The 16,960-nt window shown below is 46.8% G+C and overlaps 1 protein-coding gene across 5 annotated transcripts in view; it reads left to right on the top strand.

The window, feature by feature from the left end:
* CELF6 (CUGBP Elav-like family member 6) overlaps positions 1-16,960 on the top strand; it is a 43,413-nt gene that overhangs the window by 11,416 nt on the left and 15,037 nt on the right. For 2 of the 5 annotated variants that reach the window (XM_019735984.2, XM_019735985.2), the window contains exons 3-11: positions 1,983-2,031; positions 14,158-14,286; positions 14,395-14,474; positions 14,642-14,785; positions 14,903-15,035; positions 15,147-15,296; positions 15,444-15,506; positions 15,772-15,852; positions 15,941-16,084. In XM_019735984.2, the coding sequence (XP_019591543.2) occupies positions 1,983-2,031; positions 14,158-14,286; positions 14,395-14,474; positions 14,642-14,785; positions 14,903-15,035; positions 15,147-15,296; positions 15,444-15,506; positions 15,772-15,852; positions 15,941-16,084 (973 nt within the window). Of the gene's footprint in view, positions 1-1,982; positions 2,032-14,157; positions 14,287-14,394; positions 14,475-14,641; positions 14,786-14,902; positions 15,036-15,146; positions 15,297-15,443; positions 15,507-15,771; positions 15,853-15,940; positions 16,085-16,703; positions 16,860-16,960 lie in introns of all 5 variants that reach the window. The other 3 variants (XM_074328227.1, XM_019735982.2, XM_019735983.2) reach the window with 3 other exon arrangements.

Raw genomic sequence — 16,960 nt, 5'->3', positions numbered from 1 at the left:
CTTCTCATTTCCTTCCCATCTCCACCAGTATTTCTCTTTCCTTGTCCCTTTCTAGATCTGTCTCTTATAGTCTCTCATCATTTCTGTCTTCCTGTGTCTCTTCATCTCTCTGTGTGTCTCTGCTCTCCATGGCTCTGTCTCTTGGTCTCTGCTCCACAGTCACAGGTGGCCATGCCCAGCGACGGTCCTGTCCTCCTGGTCCCTGGTCCAGGCCAGCCCAGACCTGTCCAGCTTGCCCTGATATGCTTGGATCGATCTGTCATCCCCTCTAGACTGCAGCCCGAGTCCTATTGGTGTCTCGACCCCCACCCGCAGCCTGGGACACTGCAGGTGCTCCACCACCAGCGGGTGGGCGTGTCAGAGTGTTTAAGAACCTGAGCTTTGGGTGGGAGGGAAATTGCACAGATTCAGGCTTCGTCTGTTTTCCTTCCTTCCTTTCTTTTTTCCCCCCAATAAACCCTCCCCACTCCCCCACCCCCAAATTTGATCCAAAGGAAATTGCTCAACTGTGACTGCCAGGGCGTTACCATGGTTACTGGGTAGCACTTGTGGCTATGGTAACAGGAAGCTGCCTGTTGTCTAGGCAACGAGCACATTGGTAGAGGATGGAGTGGCCCGTGATTGGTGCAGAAGCAGTGCATTTCCTGAGGGGAGGGGGTCAGATCATCACCTTCTCAGGCCAGATGGGCATCAGTACCCCTTCTCCATGACCAGGAAGGCCGCTGTTCTTTCCTCCGGGCACTCAGCTGTCTGCCCCCCAACAATAATTTCTCACATCCTACGCACCCAGCTCTTGGCAGTTTACAAAGACCTTTTGCATCCCCATTATCTCATGTGATCCCCACAACACCCATGAGAGGAAGGTGAGATGGGGATTCCATCATGAATTCTCTTAGGGTGGTTGGGGGATGGGAATGTGTGGGGTGTAAATTGACAACACCTAAGAGCTTTTACAAATTCAATCCCCAGCTTGAGAGTCTGATGTGGTTCCCAGGTAATTCTTGTCCACTCCTGATCAGGGAACCCTTGAATTAAAAGGTGACATTGGTTGGTGGGGGAGGGTATGGGGAGGAGTCAAGCTGCTTTTCAGGTTTATATCTTGGATGACGGGAAGGATCAAGTTCAGGCAAAACACTGAACTCTGGTTTGGCTGTGTCACGTGGAAGGTGCCAGTGGGACTTTCTAGTTGGGATGTCCAGCAAGCAGCTGGACACTTGGGTCTGAAGCTCAGCGGGGAGGGAGGGCTAGAGATGCAGAGCTCTGAGTCATCCCCGTGGGGACAGCAGCTGTGCTGTGGGGTGTGGGTGACAGTATCCAGGAAGAAGAGGAGGAGCAGAATGAGCAGGGCTGAGAAAGACACCCTGGAGAACCCCAACATCGTCAGGGGAAGCAGGGCCCAGGGAGGGGGCTGAGGGGTAGACACAGAAGCTTGGGGAAGCTTTTTCCCATTTAACAAAGCGAATCTGAGAGACGTTGGCTTATTGGAAGTCATACAACCATTAAATGGCAGAGTCGGGGATAGACAGCGCTAAGTCTGATTCTCAGATGGTTTAATCTAAATGACACATAGAATTATATCCTCAATTTGAGGCACAAAACACAAATCTGCAATATCATGTTTACGCTCCCACCCAATTCCTCTCACCCAAAGCCTTTAAGGGAGTCTAGGAGCCAGAGGCACAGGCTTCATGTGGTCCCTGCCCAGAGCCCAAGGCAAGAGAATCTCCTTAGCTTCCACAGTCTGTCCTGCTCTTGACAATGAGCTTCCTATCACCCAACCCTTCAGTTTCCAGCACCTTCTAAATTCCTGGATTTAAGGCAGGAATCCTGGAGAAAATCTGTAATCCCAGTGTGAGAGGGGTAAAGTACAGAGTTCAGAGGGGCCAGGGCTTAGATCCTGCAGAGTCCGGGGGTGGAGAAGCTGGGGGTCCCTAGGGCCAGGCAGTCATGCTGACTGGGAGTGTTGGTCTGATGTCTTTCAGATGAATCGTCCAATTCAAGTGAAGCCGGCTGCCAGTGAGGGCCGAGGAGGTAACTTCCCTGCCTGATGGACCTCAGCGTGTCACCTGTGTAGGGGATGATGGGCCCACTCCTGGAATCAGTCCTACCCATGGTTTATTACTAGAGACTCCCTGGGTCAGGGGGTCAAATGATGTCCAGAGTTGCTCAGCACCAGAAACAGCTAAGCCATCCTAGCTCAAACTGAGAAGGGATGGGGTCCAGGATCCCTAGACCCAGAAGAGGCAGGAAGAGCTTAAACCAATGCTGCAGATAGAAGAAGGGAGCTCTTGCCACCTTGCCCCTCGAGAGAGTTCATTCCTGTTTTTCCAGGTTCTCTTTGTTTGAAGAACAGGGCTAGAGTTACTCTCCTTTCCCAGATCCTCCTGATTACAGAGAACCCAGTCCTCTTGAGGGCGAGGCCACTCATTCCCTCATTGCAGTTGCCTGGCTACTCATGGTCAAAGATGAGGCTGGTACGACAAACTTTGTAGGCCATATTAAGGAATTTGACTCTAGGCTGAAGACCATAGAACTACTTTGAAAGTTTTTTAGTGCATTGCTGGTGCACAAAGACCAATGCTTCTTAAGAACAGGAGGGGTTGAGAGCTTGCGCTTTCAGACAACCCGCTACATTCTGGCCACTTCCATGCTGGAAAAGCAGTGCTAGCTCCTGGTATCAGTTTTTGGTGTCTTTCTCGCTTTTGGGTCTTATATTGCTTGTCACCCTCCCTGATGTCTGCTGACTCTCTCCCTTGGCTAAGATTCTCCCTGCCTTACTCAAGATCAGCCACCATTTTGTTAGGTGAAAGAAACTGCTCAATGTCATGGAGACAACGGAACCCAATTGACAGACATTTATTAACCCTACTAACTCTGCACACCCTCTCAGAAATCATGCTCAGTACGAGGGCTTCTGGTAGCTTCCTGGTTCCATTGTGGAGTTCTTTCCTCCAAAAAATCGTACTTTCATCCTTCTAGATTCTCTGACCTCTGTTCTCTGATTCTTAATTTCTGGTCAAGATGTCACCACCCCTACTTTGCCTCGAAGAGGTATTTCCAAGCTTCCTCCTCCCCTCCACACACACATTCTCCTTTCCCGTCTCATTCTTTCAATTTGTAAGAAGTCCCAGGCTGCATACCAAACCTCTGGGTCACCTGTCCCAAGAATTTCTGTTTCTTGGGTAACTGTTAGGCATCAAGGCCACTGCTGGCCATCTTCTATGCCCTGCCCACAAACACTAGACATCCCATAGCTGAGAGTCCTGCTGAGAGTACCCGAGTGAGCTAAGAAGCAGACAGGTTGGGATGCCATTTATTCAACCATCCAACCAGCAACTTACTCCACATTAGGAATACAGATGTGAGCAAGGCAGACCTGGCCGCTGGCCTCATGGAGCTCTGCGCTATGAGAGGATGTAGACAAGTCAACAAGGGGTTACAATTCAGTGTGATCAGTGCTTTTCAAGTCCTGGGGGTACTGTCGGGACACAACCAAGGGGCAACCAGCTTAGTCTGGGAGGTCAAGGTGGGCTCCCAGAGGTAGAAGTATTTGAGATCTCTAGGACGAGCAAAAAGTAGTGAAACAGAAAAAAAGAGTAGGGAGGAGAAAGTGTTTCAGGCAGAGAGAATAGAACGTACAGAGCTCGGAAGAACATCAAGCAACTTGGAGTCTGGTTTAGGAACTAAGTCCACAGTGCTGGGGGCACGCCTGCCGTTTGGAGTCCAACATCTTGTCTGGGTTGGGGCAGCTGCACAAAGGAAGCTTCCATGCTGACAGTGCTTCTGGTTGGCTACGTCCCTATGTCCTGGTCATCTGGGCCCCAACCAATGGCATCAGCCTAAGTTTTATCATTTTTCTCTTTCTTTTTGTACAAGTGTTTCAGGTGTCACATCAATGGTAAATTCTGTGCACGTAGCATCTCACCTCATTACCTGTTTATATTCGAGCAGCTCAAGAGAGCAGGAAAAGCAAATCTAGCTGAAAAGAGGTCTGCCTGGCAGTAGAATTCATAATTTTAGTAGTGATGTGTTACACAGATATTTCTTAAGGAGCATATACACCACAGATGGCTCTTAAGGAGCATATACTCCAAATGCATCCATGGATAATGCTTCTTGCAGCTTTGGATGGCAAGATCTCTCAATTCCGCCCTGCTCCCGCTCAGCGTCACCAGATGTTCCCTGACACATATTTGGGAGAGAGGAGGCATACATGTATTAAGTCTTCTTGGAGAACAGTTGGGCCTTTATAATTTATAAATATTTTACTACCAACTGATCTGTGTTACATAATCTTGTTAGTAATCAAAATGTTTTCCTTTTCTTCCATGTTGTCATCTCTCTCTTCCAAAGTGAGTTTAGCTCTCTGCTGAATTTTAACACAAATTAATGTCTTAGAAACTTAACTTTTAAAATGGTGTTGGATTTTGCTTTTGAAATGTAACATCTGACACCAATGTGCGACATCTTGTCCCATTCAAATCTTGTCTCTGTGATCCCAGACATTCTGTAAACATTCAGAATTAATGGTCATACCTGTCCTGATATATTTAAGCCTGTGAACCTGCGTGTTTTTTATTCCTGAAGTTAAATCCCTTAGTTTATGATAGTTGATTAATAATGATTTCTATATCTGATAAGAATACTAGTATCAATGTAGACATAATCCAAAGATTATCAAGGCAAACATAATCTTCCAAAAGTCTGCCATTTTCTTGGGATTATTAGATTTTTCTTCCCATAAAATAGGGATCACCAACTCAAATTCTATAGGAGTCAGGTGAGTAAGCCTAAATGGGTGAGACAGACTATCATGATTTAATAAAAAAATTACATTTTAATTATATTAAATGTTGGCAGCTAATTAAATTTTTTAAATAGAGCAGCATATGAGAATCTAACCAAACCTATCAGGTTTGCTTCTTTGGCCCAAAGACTTCCATTTTTTCATCTGCCATACAGAGTTTTCTATTGTGCACACATGAGCTTTTAGACAAAAATAGTTACTTTCCATTCTGTCTCTTGAATTTTGATGCTAGTGCAACAGGATAGTATCCCTCTTATTTTTAATCAATAGACATGAGACTTGTGGTTGAAATAACCTATATTTTGAACACATTGTATATTGTATTACTTTTAGAAGTCATGGGTAACACGCACATTCAATGCTTACAGTGCAATACCAGTAGCAACACAACAGGATCTGCCTAAGAGGAGATGCTAGGCTCCTCTTCTTCCATGGCCATGCCCTGCAGCTTTTCCAGCACTCAGAGTGTTAGATGGGCATCCACGTCCTCACGGACTATATTATAGCAGCCTTTGAATGTATCCCAGCCAGTTCCCATAAATTCTGCAGCTAAATTCATACTGTTCATATATTCCATACTCCATGCCTCTATTTTACATCTAGGGGCACTGAGCAGTATATTCTTAAGGAAAAAATGCACCTAATTTTCCAAAATAAAATTATCTCCAATTATATTAAAGACACTATATACGAGGTGTGATCAAACAATATGGTGAATGTTTAAATTAAAAAATTTATTACAGTAAAAGACACATTGCCATTAATTCCCCTCCAAATACTCCCTCTCACTTTGAACAAATTTATCCCACTGTTCTTGCCACTTTCTGAAGCAGTTCTGATAGTTATCTTTCGTGAGTGTCTTTAGTTGTGCTGTCATGGCTGCCTCCATGTCCTGAATCATTTGACTTTGGGGAAGAGCCAGAAGTCGCATGGTGCCAGATCCAGTGAAAAAGGCAGATGAGGACACACGTAATGTTTTTATTTGACAGAAATTGCCGTATACCAGAAGCGAAGTGTGACACGGAGCATTGTTATGATGGAGGATGATTTACATCACACTTTAAAACACACCTTCTCAGAGCGGCCGGTTAGCTCAGTTGGTTACAGTGCGGTCCTCTTAACAACAAGGTTGCCGGTTCGATGGGCCACTGTGAGCTGCGCCCTTCACAACTAGATTGAAACAACCACTTGACTTGGAGCTGATGGGTCCTGGAAAAACACACTTAAAATAAATAAAAGTTTAAAAATAAATAAATAAATAAATAAATAAAAGTTAAAAAAACAAAAAAACAAAACACACCTCGCAATTGTACCTCACACCTGACTGACTGCACCAAATAAGTTGAAACATGTCAGACACTGTTACTAAGGTTTGACACTTCGCTATCCGTTATCTGTATTGAAGATCCCTGCCTTTTTGTTGGATGGCCATTGCCAGCAGCATTCACTGCATTTGCTGATTACAACGGAAAGGCTCCATGTCACACATCACTTCTGGTACGACAATTTCTGTGAAATGAAAACAGTAATACAGTGTGTCCTCATCCACCGTATTCCCGATCTGGCACCATGCGACTTCTGGCTCTTTCCCAAAGTCAAAATGATTCAGGACATGGAGGCAGCCACGACAGCGCAACTAAAGACACCCACGGAAGAGGACGTCCAGAACTGCTTCAGAAAGTGGCAAGAACGATGGGATGAGTGTGTTCCAAGCGAGCGGGAGTATTTGGAGGGGGATTAATGGCAATGTGTCTTTTGCTGTAATAAATTTTATTTTTAATTTAAACATTCACCGTAGTTTTTTATCACACCTCATACTTTAAACATACGTAGTGCCAAAAACTTTTCCTTCAGCATTTAGATTTATTTGAATGTGAACACTAAAATGTTTTCCTGGACAAATATTTAAGGTTCGTGTATTTGAAAATGTTAACCACAAATTATATGAGGCCAGAGCTAGAGATCCCCAAATCCCTCACATTATGGTAACTAAATAGGTCTATTTTATTTGCTCTTCAGCACAGAGACTGTGGTTGATATTTCCTAGCTTACATTATCTCTACTGTGGAAACACTAAAAATAAGTTAAACTGTAAGTATCAATCTTATCAGAAAAGCATTTTTTAGTCCTAAGGCAAAATCTTCAAAATCATTGAACTCCTGTATTCTTTCCTCTCTTTCAAATTTCATAACATAAAATCAATAAATTCATAAATCACAATGGTGATTGCTCTGCTTGTTCCATTCCCCAAATTTGCTGTATTTTTTTACTCAGCAAATATTTATGTATCTAAAATGACCAAGGTACAGAAATAGGTTAAGTAATCAATCTATGCACTCTTTTTCCCTTACTTTTTAACTCTAAAATTGAAAACATTTTTTGAGGTGAGGAATCTCTTTTTTAATCTTGAAGTTTCATTTAACTCCACTCTAAAATCCAATTATTGTTTTCATATAAACCCTCTTATCCCCATCCTATAATTGTTTAAGTAATTCTGCCTGAATTTGCAAGGGTTTGGTTAAATATTAGCCTGAGTTTTGAGTAATAAACATATATTAGTATCTGACTAGGTGAGCCATCTTTTCCAAAATTTTTCTAGGATTCTATTTTATTCAGCGTTTAACAACTAAACTTTGAGTTGAAGTTAAATTTTGAGCTAGAATTTTCAGAATTTCATAAAAGTGGGACATATCCTCTGATCAAAATCAAATATGGATCTTAGTAACAACGATTCTATTGGTCAGTTGACACTCATATCTATCTTCAATTAAATACTTATTTAATTCTAAAAAGTATTCTTCCAACTGACTGGATATGTTTCAACTGTACTGCTTAAGATTTTACTCAAGTTAATGTTTCACTTCCTGAAATGCATTCTACCTATGAAGGTAAAGAGAGCTGCTTCCCTTCAGTATGGCTCAGAGCAGGTCATCCAAAGCTGATCGTTTACGCCGTGGGCATGGCTGAACCGCTGACAAGCCCTTCAGGTACAGGTGTACAGCTTACAAAAAGAAGAGGCATCGCGGGAGGCTGAAATTCTTCTCTCTTAAGGGAACACGGAAGCCCAATCTTGGTTTCCCTTTCTTACTCATCTCCTGGCTTTCCTGGATCAGGATAAAGATACAGTTCTTTCTTGGTCTAATTTCCTATTTTTTCAACTATCCTTAAAGCTCTTTTTATTTTTTCTAAATTGTGGTAAAATAGACATAACAAACTTTACCATCTTTACCGTTTTTAAGTGTATAGTTCAGTAGTGTTCAGTACATTCACATTGTTGTGCAACCAATCTCTACAACTTTTTCATCTTATGAAACTCAAACTCTGTACCCATTAAACAGTCATTTCCCACTTACCTGTCCCTCCAGCCCCCAGGTAACCACCATTCTACTTTCTGTGTCTCTGGATACCTTGTATGAGGGAAATCATGCAGTATTTGTCTTTGTGTCTGGCTTGTTTCACTTAGCATAAGGTCCTCCCTCAAGGTTCATCCATATTGTAGCATATGTCAGAATGCCTTCCTTTTAAAGGCTGAATAATATTTCATTGTACAGATCACATTTGTTTATCCATTCATTGATTGATAGACATTTGGGTTGCTTCCACCTTTTGACTGTTATGGATAACATTACTGTGAACATGAATGCACAAGTATCTCTCTGAGACCTTGATTTCAATTCTTTTGGATATACACTCAGAACTGGTACTGCTGGATTACATGATAATTGTATTTTTAATTTTTTGAGTAATCACCATACTGTTTTCCATCATGGCTATACCATTTTACATTCCTACCAACAGTGTACAAGGGTTCCAATTTCTCTACATCCTTGCCAACAACATTAGTTACTTACTGGATTTTTTTTGTTTGTTTTTTGTTTTGTTTTGTTTTTGGATAACAATCATCCTGATGGGTGTGAGGTACTACCTCTCTGTGGTTTTGATTTGCACTTTCTTAATTTGTACTCTTGTTGAGCGTCTTTTCCTATGTTTGTTGGCCCTTTGTATATCTTTTTTGGAGAAATGTCTATTCAAGTCTTTTGCTTATTTTTAAGTCAGCTTATTTGGTTTATTGTCATCATTGAATTGCAGGAGCACTTTATACGTATATTCTGGATACAAACTCCTTATCAGATATATGATTTGCAATTATTTTCTCCCATTCTGTAGGTTGCCTTTTCACTCTGATTATGTCCTTTGATGCACAGAGTTTTTAATTTTGATGTAGTCCAATTTATCAATGTTTACTTTTGTTGTCATATCCAAGAAATCATGGGCCAAATGCAAGGTCATGAAGCTTTTCCCCTATTTTACATCTAAGGGTTTTACAGTTTTAGCACTTATGTTTAGGTCTTTGACCCATTTTCAGTTAATTTTTGTATATAATTTAAGGTAAGGGCCCAACTTCATTTTTTTTATTTTATTTTTTTTTGCATGTAGATGTCCAGTTTTCTCAGCACCATTTCTTGAAAAGACTGGTACTCTTGTCAAAAGTCATTTGATCATATGTATGAGGGCTTATTTTTGGGCTCTCTAGTGTATGTCACTGATCTGTATGTCTGCAGTTATTCCAGTACCACACTGATTACTGTAGCTTTAAAGTTTTGGTGTTTTTTTAAGATTTTATTGGGGAAGGGGAACAGGACTTTATTGGAGAACAGTGTGTACTTCCAGGACTTTTTTCCAAGTCAAGTTGTTGTCCTTTCAATCTCAGTTGTGGAGGGTGCTGTTCAGCTTCAAGTTGTTGTTCTTTCAGTCTTAGTTGTGGAGAGCACAGCTCAGCTCCAGGTCCAGTTCCCATTGCTAGTTGCAGGGGGCGCAGCCCGCCATCCCTTGCGGGAGTCGAACCGGCAACCTTGTGGTTGAGAGGATGCGCTCCAACCAACTGAGCCATCTGGGAGCTCAGTGGCAGCTCAGCTCGAGGTGCCGTGTTCAACTTTAGTTGCAGGGAGCGCTGCCCACCATCCCTTGCGGGAGTCGAGGAATTGAACTGGCAGCCTTGTGGTTGAGAGCCCACTGGCCCATGTGGGAATCGAACCGGCAGCCTGCGGAGTTAGGAGCATGGAGCTCTAACCGCCTGAGCCACCGGGCCGACCCAGTAGCTTTAAAGTTTTAAAAGTTTTAAAGTTAGGAAGTGTGAGACCTCCAATTTTGTTCTTTTTCAAGATTGTTTTGGCTATTCAGGGTCTCTTGAGATACCATGTGAATTTTAGACTCTTTTTTTCTTTTTCTGCAAGCTATGCCATTGGGTTTTTCATAGGGATTGCATTAAATCTATAGATTGTTTTGGGTAATATTGACACCTAATGATATCATATCTTTCAATCCATGAACACGGGGTGTCTTCCACTTATTTGTGTCTTCTTTAATTTCTTACAGCAATGTTTTGTAGTTTCCTTTTGCCTCCTTGGTTAAGTTTGTTCCTAAATATTTTATTTTACTTTGATGCTTTTCTAAGTAAAATTATTTTCTTAATTTCCTTTTCAGACTGTTCACTGCTAGAGTATAGAAACACAACTGACTTTTGTTTGTTGATTTTGTATTCTGCAACTTCACTGAATATATTTATTAGTTCTAAAAGGTGTGTGTGTGTGTGTGTGTGTGTGTGTGTGTGTGTGTGTGATATTAAAGCTCTTCTTGAAGTTCATCATATCTGGCCAGGAGACTCTGTTTGCCCTGGATATTAGCTTCATTCAAGTTTCCAGTCTTCCTTGGATCCTTATGCTTCAGTCATCACTAAGATCATCAGTGGAGATGTTCTGCCACCAGCAGGACCTGCTGGGTTGGTGTTTGGAGGAAAGGTGGCACAGTATTTTGAGGATGTGTTTGGTGGTTGGTACCCCAATGCTGAAACCTTGCTTCTACATTATTCCTATAATCATGACTTCCCATCAACATTGAGGTGAGTGGGTGTGAGGGACCTAGAAGCCAGAAACTTGATTACCTCAAGAATTCCTCAGGGTCAACTTGAGGCCAAGACTCCTTTCTTGAATAGCATCTTGGTGCTATTCCTGGGGAAGATGAAGCAGACTGACTCTGCCGCTGGGCTCTCAACCCCATCATTGCTGCATTAGAATCCCTGAGCTGTATGACCAGCTGCACAAGGCGGCTTCATAGATATGGACCTCTGGGGCCCAAACAACTTGGTTTGGGTTCAAAAAAGCATTTGGTAGAAGAGCAAGGAGTACACATTGGTTGCAAACAGAACAATGCAGTTATACCATTCAACTGTGTGTCTTTCCTACTATGTCTTAATGCCACACTGATGTTATCTTCCAATTCCTCCCACTTCAGGAAAGTTGAACTTCCCTCTTTGATAGTCTCATATTTCTAGGGACCCATTCACCACCCATGGGATGCTTTTATTTAGACATTTCTGACCTACCTCTTACAGACTTTTCTTTTTTACCAAACTGGTAGAGTTTGACCTATAGGAAATTGAATTATCTGAACTAAATCTCATCATCATCTCTCCCTGGTGACATTGATCAGCCCTCCAAATATTCAGGGCTGTGGATTTGAGAACTATTCTCAGCAGTCTAGCCTGTACTTCTCTTTTACCAGGTCTCTTAAGTGTATCCCACCACTTTGGGATCACCCGAGGCTTAAGGTCACTGTGACCCAGGTCATCCTCTTGTCAAACACCATTAAGGTCCATGTACAACGGCAAAGAGGATACTAGGATTCAAGGTGATGCCTGGGAAACGGGCAGCACAGAGCCCAGCCTATACCCTGGCCTCATTTCAATTTCAAATTCTGTACAGCCCTGTAGCCCAGAACCATCGAGTCCATGCCTTATCTTGGAAATGGATATTCACAACTTGGGAGACTCTCACTACAAAAGAAGGATCACAGAATTTCATGGTCTGTGATATGACCTTGAACCGACAAGCATCAGCACAAAAGAGCAACAAGAAAAAGAGCAGGTGAAGGATCAGACCACAGTCCACACAACCCTCTTTCCCATCCTGCGGACTCTATCTCAACCTTGACATCTCTCTTCCTACCTAGGATGCTGGTCATGTAGCATGACATCTTATCTAGGTACCATCAGCATCTTGTAGCTCCTACCCAATGACACAGCTGCACTATAAATTAGGGCATCATGAAACCCCTTTTAAGCCTTGGAACTCTGGAGGCCCTAGGATCTTCTCCAGCCCCTCCTGGGCCTTCTGCAGCCAATGGGCATACTTTAGTGTCATAGCTCAGAGTAATGACACAGTCTTCTGGGGTTTGATTCCCTGACCAAATGAGGTCTGTCCTCCAATGTCAAGGCAAAGCCGCCAACATCATACTAGTCAAGAGATTCATGAAAAACCTTTCCTATCTTCTCAGGTTCCTGAACAGGATGATCTCAGATCCCTCTTCATACACCTTCTGGAACTCTATTCCCTATCTTTTAGGTCAGTGGTTTTCAAAAGACTTTCCTTGGAGCCCCATCTAAGGGGTAGTAGGGGAAGATGAAGCCAGAGGAATTCCCGCACACACACACCCCGCACTTCCTTCACTGACGTCAGTCAGAGAAGTTCTGCTTTTCTCTTATATTTTCAGCTTCATCCTAATATTTTTGTAAGAACAATGGGTTCAATAGCCTTTTTAAAAGGTTGGGAAACCAGTGATGTGTTCCAAGGGCACTATTCTATGGCTAACACTCCAAGAAATGAAGCACACCCACTGATTGTGTCCTCACCACAGAAGGTCGACACCTCCTCTAGAATTCTGGCCACAAGTATCTTACCCATCCTTTTCCCCTCAGGATCACTGGGCAGTAATCCTCTGGACAGATTCTGCTGAAACACACTATGCCCATCCCATATAAACTGCAGCCCCGCACCTCCCCCCCCACACACACACACACAGACACAGCATTGACAGACAGACACCTTAGTGTACCCAGGGCAGCCTACTCTGAACCTTCCAGGTGCAATATGGACACACACACATAGCTTTGTTGGAGATTCCCTCCACGGCTAACTTTGGACAGTCTGTTCTTCCTTTCCACTGTCACCCAGGCTTCAGTCTATGACCCTTACCAGCCTTGCTCCATTGCACTCAGGATCCAAGCAACCCCATGGGCCTATCCGAGCTTATAAAGGATGTAAAGGAGTTTGGGGTGGGTTTTCTTGGGCTCCAGGATCTCAAAGGTGAAGCCTGAAGCCAGATTCCCACCCACTTCTTCTCTCCCAACTTGTATCACCCAGATAAAGCCCCACACTGAATCCAGAGACTTCCCTTGGTACAGAAAGGAGCAGGGCTTTGGCAGCAGGCCCCGTGGGCGGGGCCCCTGTACCCCAGGCTCTCGGATAGTGATCCTGTGGCCTGACTTGCTGTATGTGCACCTAAGCCATGGTCTCTAGCCCCAGCTCTCCGCCTTTCTCCAAAGGACACAGGCCCAACTTGCAGCCCTTTTCCTGGAATCTCTGCCAGTCCCAGAGGAAGGGTGGACACAGTGAGGGATCAGACATATTCTCAGGTGGCCTTCCAGGTCTAGAGGCAGAACTTGTTCTCCCATAGCGTGAACACCTGGAGTGGGACCAGGGCAGAGGAAGTCAGAAAGGAGGCAGCAGAGCTCAGTGAGGGCCCTGGCAGCTCAATGAGGCAAGGAAGTGGTGGAGGTGGGAGGTAAGGAAAGGGGTCAGGGATTCAGCAAGTGTAGTGGGAAAAATGCTAATGCTGGAGGCTCAGGAACCCAAGCTTCCTGTCCTCTTTCAGCCTTTGGGGGATGGGGGACACCCAGGTTGAGTTTGGTGCAAGGGGTGGGGAGTAATCATTCCGGAGCTCAGTGTCTGAGGATGAGGCAGTATGCTGAGACAACTGCTTCCGCTGCTGCTTTTTGACCCAGAATACTACTTGATTTAGCAGGAAGGGGCATTGATTCTAGCCACTGCCATCAGGCTGAGCAGCAAGGGTGTGCTTCTCTTCTCCAGACCCAGTCCGAATGCAAAGGCCTTCTCTGAGGACCCCCGACCTTAATAGGGCTCATATGGTCCAAAATAGCCTTTCCCAAACTCTAAGAACAGAAAGGTCAGACATATAAAAGATGTATATCGGGCTCTACCCAACCAGGATAATAACTGAATCACTTTCCACAAAGACAGCAGTGAGTCTTTCTGGATTTTTCCAGGATCTGGGTTTTCCTTATGGAAATCTGGGTTGCAGTTCCTTTTCTCCAGATGTGTCTGTAGGTGGTCCTGCCCCGGAAGAAACCCAACCTTGTAGCCCCAGGACCTCCTCACTCCCCAGTCTCTTCCCAAAGCTAGACTGCGGTGCGCTACCTTCTTAAGTTCCTCCAGCTACTCTGGGGAGTCCAAGAGGACTTAGGTTCCCCAGGTCACTCCTGGATTTGTCCCCAGAGGACCGAAAGCTGTTTGTGGGGATGCTGGGGAAGCAGCAGGGTGAGGAGGACGTCAGACGTCTGTTCCAGCCCTTCGGCCACATCGAGGAGTGCACTGTCTTACGGAGCCCGGATGGCACCAGTAAAGGTGACTTGAGCTGACCCTGGGATTTCCTGGTGACCCTGCCTCACTCTGGGCTACATGACCCTTTGGCCCCTGTGGCCTGAGCCACCCAATCCCTCTATCCTGCCCCAGGCTGTGCCTTTGTGAAGTTTGGGAGTCAGGGGGAAGCTCAGGCGGCCATCCAGAGTCTGCACGGCAGCCGGACCATGGCGGTGAGGGCGGGCGCGGGGGCCGAGGGTGAGGCCAGTGGGGTGGGGACGGGCTCCTCCTCCGCACATACGATCAGTGCCCCAGGAAAGGGCTTGATGGGCAAGGTGCTCAGCCCAGGGCTAGGGCTGGGGTCTGGACCAGTTACGGTGGCTTCCCCTGCCCTACCCAGGGCGCCTCATCCAGCCTCGTGGTCAAGCTGGCGGACACCGACCGGGAGCGCGCGCTGAGGCGGATGCAGCAGATGGCGGGCCAGTTGGGTGCCTTCCACCCGGCGCCACTGCCGCTCGGGGCCTGCGGAGCCTACACCACCGCGGTAGGTGCCGGGCCTCCGCAGGCGCGACGGGAAGGCGGGGGGCCAGGCAGGGGGTCGGGACCCAAAGCAGCTACCCGCCGCTGGGCCCTCCACACCCGCCCTTCTTCCCTCTCAAAGATCCTGCAGCACCAGGCGGCCCTGCTGGCGGCGGCGCAGGGTCCGGGTCTAGGCCCGGTGGCCGCAGTGGCGGCACAAATGCAGCACGTGGCGGCCTTCAGCCTAGTAGCGGCGCCGCTGCTGCCCGCGGCAGGTACTGCGCGCAGGGCCGGGCGCGGCTGGGAGGGACCTGGAGCCGGGCCGCGGCTGGGAGGGGACCCGGAGCCGGGCTGCGTCCTGACAACGCGACCTCCTCCGCCACCAGCAGCCAACTCCCCTCCGGGCGGCGGCCCTGGCACGCTTCCCGGCCTCCCGGCGCCCATCGGGGTCAATGGATTCGGCCCTCTGACTTCCCAAACCAACGCGCAGCCGGGCTCCGACACTCTCTACAATAGCGGGCTCTCCCCTTACCCAGGTGGGCCCCCGCTCCGCCCAAATCTCCCCGAAATGGAGTGGGGAGCGGGGGGTTGGATGAGGGACTTCTCCTCGATTCCTGCTGCCTGTCGCTCCACCCTGCCCGCCAGCCGGCCTTCACTACGGCCTCACGCCCCTCTCTCCCCAGCCCAGAGCCCCGGCGTGGCTGACCCCCTGCAGCAGGCCTACGCTGGGATGCACCACTACGCAGGTTTCACTGGGCGCTACGCGGCCTGGGGCGGGGGTGGAAGGGCCCCCAGAAAGGACTAGGAAAATTTGGATGGGGGGCGGGGGGTTTGGGCTCTCTTCTGAGGAGTTGACCCTCTCATTCCTCTACCCCTGGCCCCAGAACGACCTCTCTAGGGGTGAGGGTTACCATGAACTGGACCGAATTGGTCAGAGGTGGCCAGGCAGATGGGACCCTACTTGGGAGATGGATCCTGGGGTTCACTGCCCACTCCCACCTCTGTCTCCAGCAGCCTATCCGTCGGCCTATGCCCCAGTGAGCACAGCTTTTCCCCAGCAGCCTTCAGCCCTGCCCCAGCAGCAAAGAGAAGGTGAGGGACAGGGGGCTGGAGATCAGAGCCTGGTGGGGGCTGGACTCAGGGTCCCTCCCTCTGAACCAGCCTGCTACTGTTCTTGCAGGCCCCGAAGGCTGTAACCTCTTCATCTATCACCTGCCTCAGGAGTTTGGTGATGCAGAACTCATACAGACATTCCTGCCCTTTGGAGCCGTTGTCTCTGCCAAAGTCTTTGTGGATCGAGCCACCAACCAGAGCAAGTGTTTTGGTGAGCTGTGCCCCAGCCCTGGACTTTTCCCATTGCCAACTCTGAGATTCCCTACAGACCCTAAGATTGTCCCTCCACAAGCCATTGATTCCCAGAGACTGAGTATATGGCATAAAACAGGGTCATAGACAAGTGACGAGGCTCAGCCCAGGCCAGCAACAAGTCTAGTTCAGGATCATCTGGGAAGGTCAGGTGTCTGGAAGATGTTTAACCAGGTCAGGCTTTAGAGTCTAGCCAGGGCAGGAGGAGTCTGGATCTGGGACCAGAGAGCCCCTCCAACTCCAACTGCAGTTCAGACGACCAGAATGGGAACCGTGGAGGGAGAGAATCAACCCATGCTACTGAAAGACAGGGGAACTCCCTGACCAATACACAAACTCAGAATTGCTTCCTGTCCTTCCAAGAATTACCCTTTTAGGAAACTCAGGCCATTTGTCCATGTAAGTATGAGCATGTGTCCGTGTGTGTGTGTGTGTGCGCGCATATGCAAACAATGGAAGGTGGAAGGATGTATGTTTGATGGAACTGGCCTGAGGGGGCAGGGAGAAGAGGGGGCTGGTCAGAGAGAAAGGAGGCCCTGCTAAGCAGAGTTCCCAGCTAACCTCTGCCCACCCCTCAGGGTTTGTTAGCTTTGACAATCCAACCAGTGCCCAGACAGCTATTCAGGCCATGAATGGCTTTCAAATTGGCATGAAGAGGCTCAAGGTCCAACTAAAGAGGCCCAAGGATGCCAACCGGCCTTACTGATCTGCTCTCACTGACCAGCCACAGAAAGGTGAGTCCTTGGTGGACCCCAGGCAGATGGGGCCTGAGTGATGGAGGCCCTCTCCCCTTTGATGTTCTTTTTGGGACATTGGGGCACCCATCTCTGAAAAG

This window comes from Rhinolophus sinicus, linkage group LG03, assembly GCF_036562045.2.
Source record: "Rhinolophus sinicus isolate RSC01 linkage group LG03, ASM3656204v1, whole genome shotgun sequence".
Classification (NCBI taxonomy): Eukaryota; Metazoa; Chordata; class Mammalia; order Chiroptera; family Rhinolophidae; genus Rhinolophus; species Rhinolophus sinicus.
The sequence above is the reverse complement of the archived record's forward strand: the minus strand, read 5'-3'. Positions and strand labels throughout refer to the sequence as shown.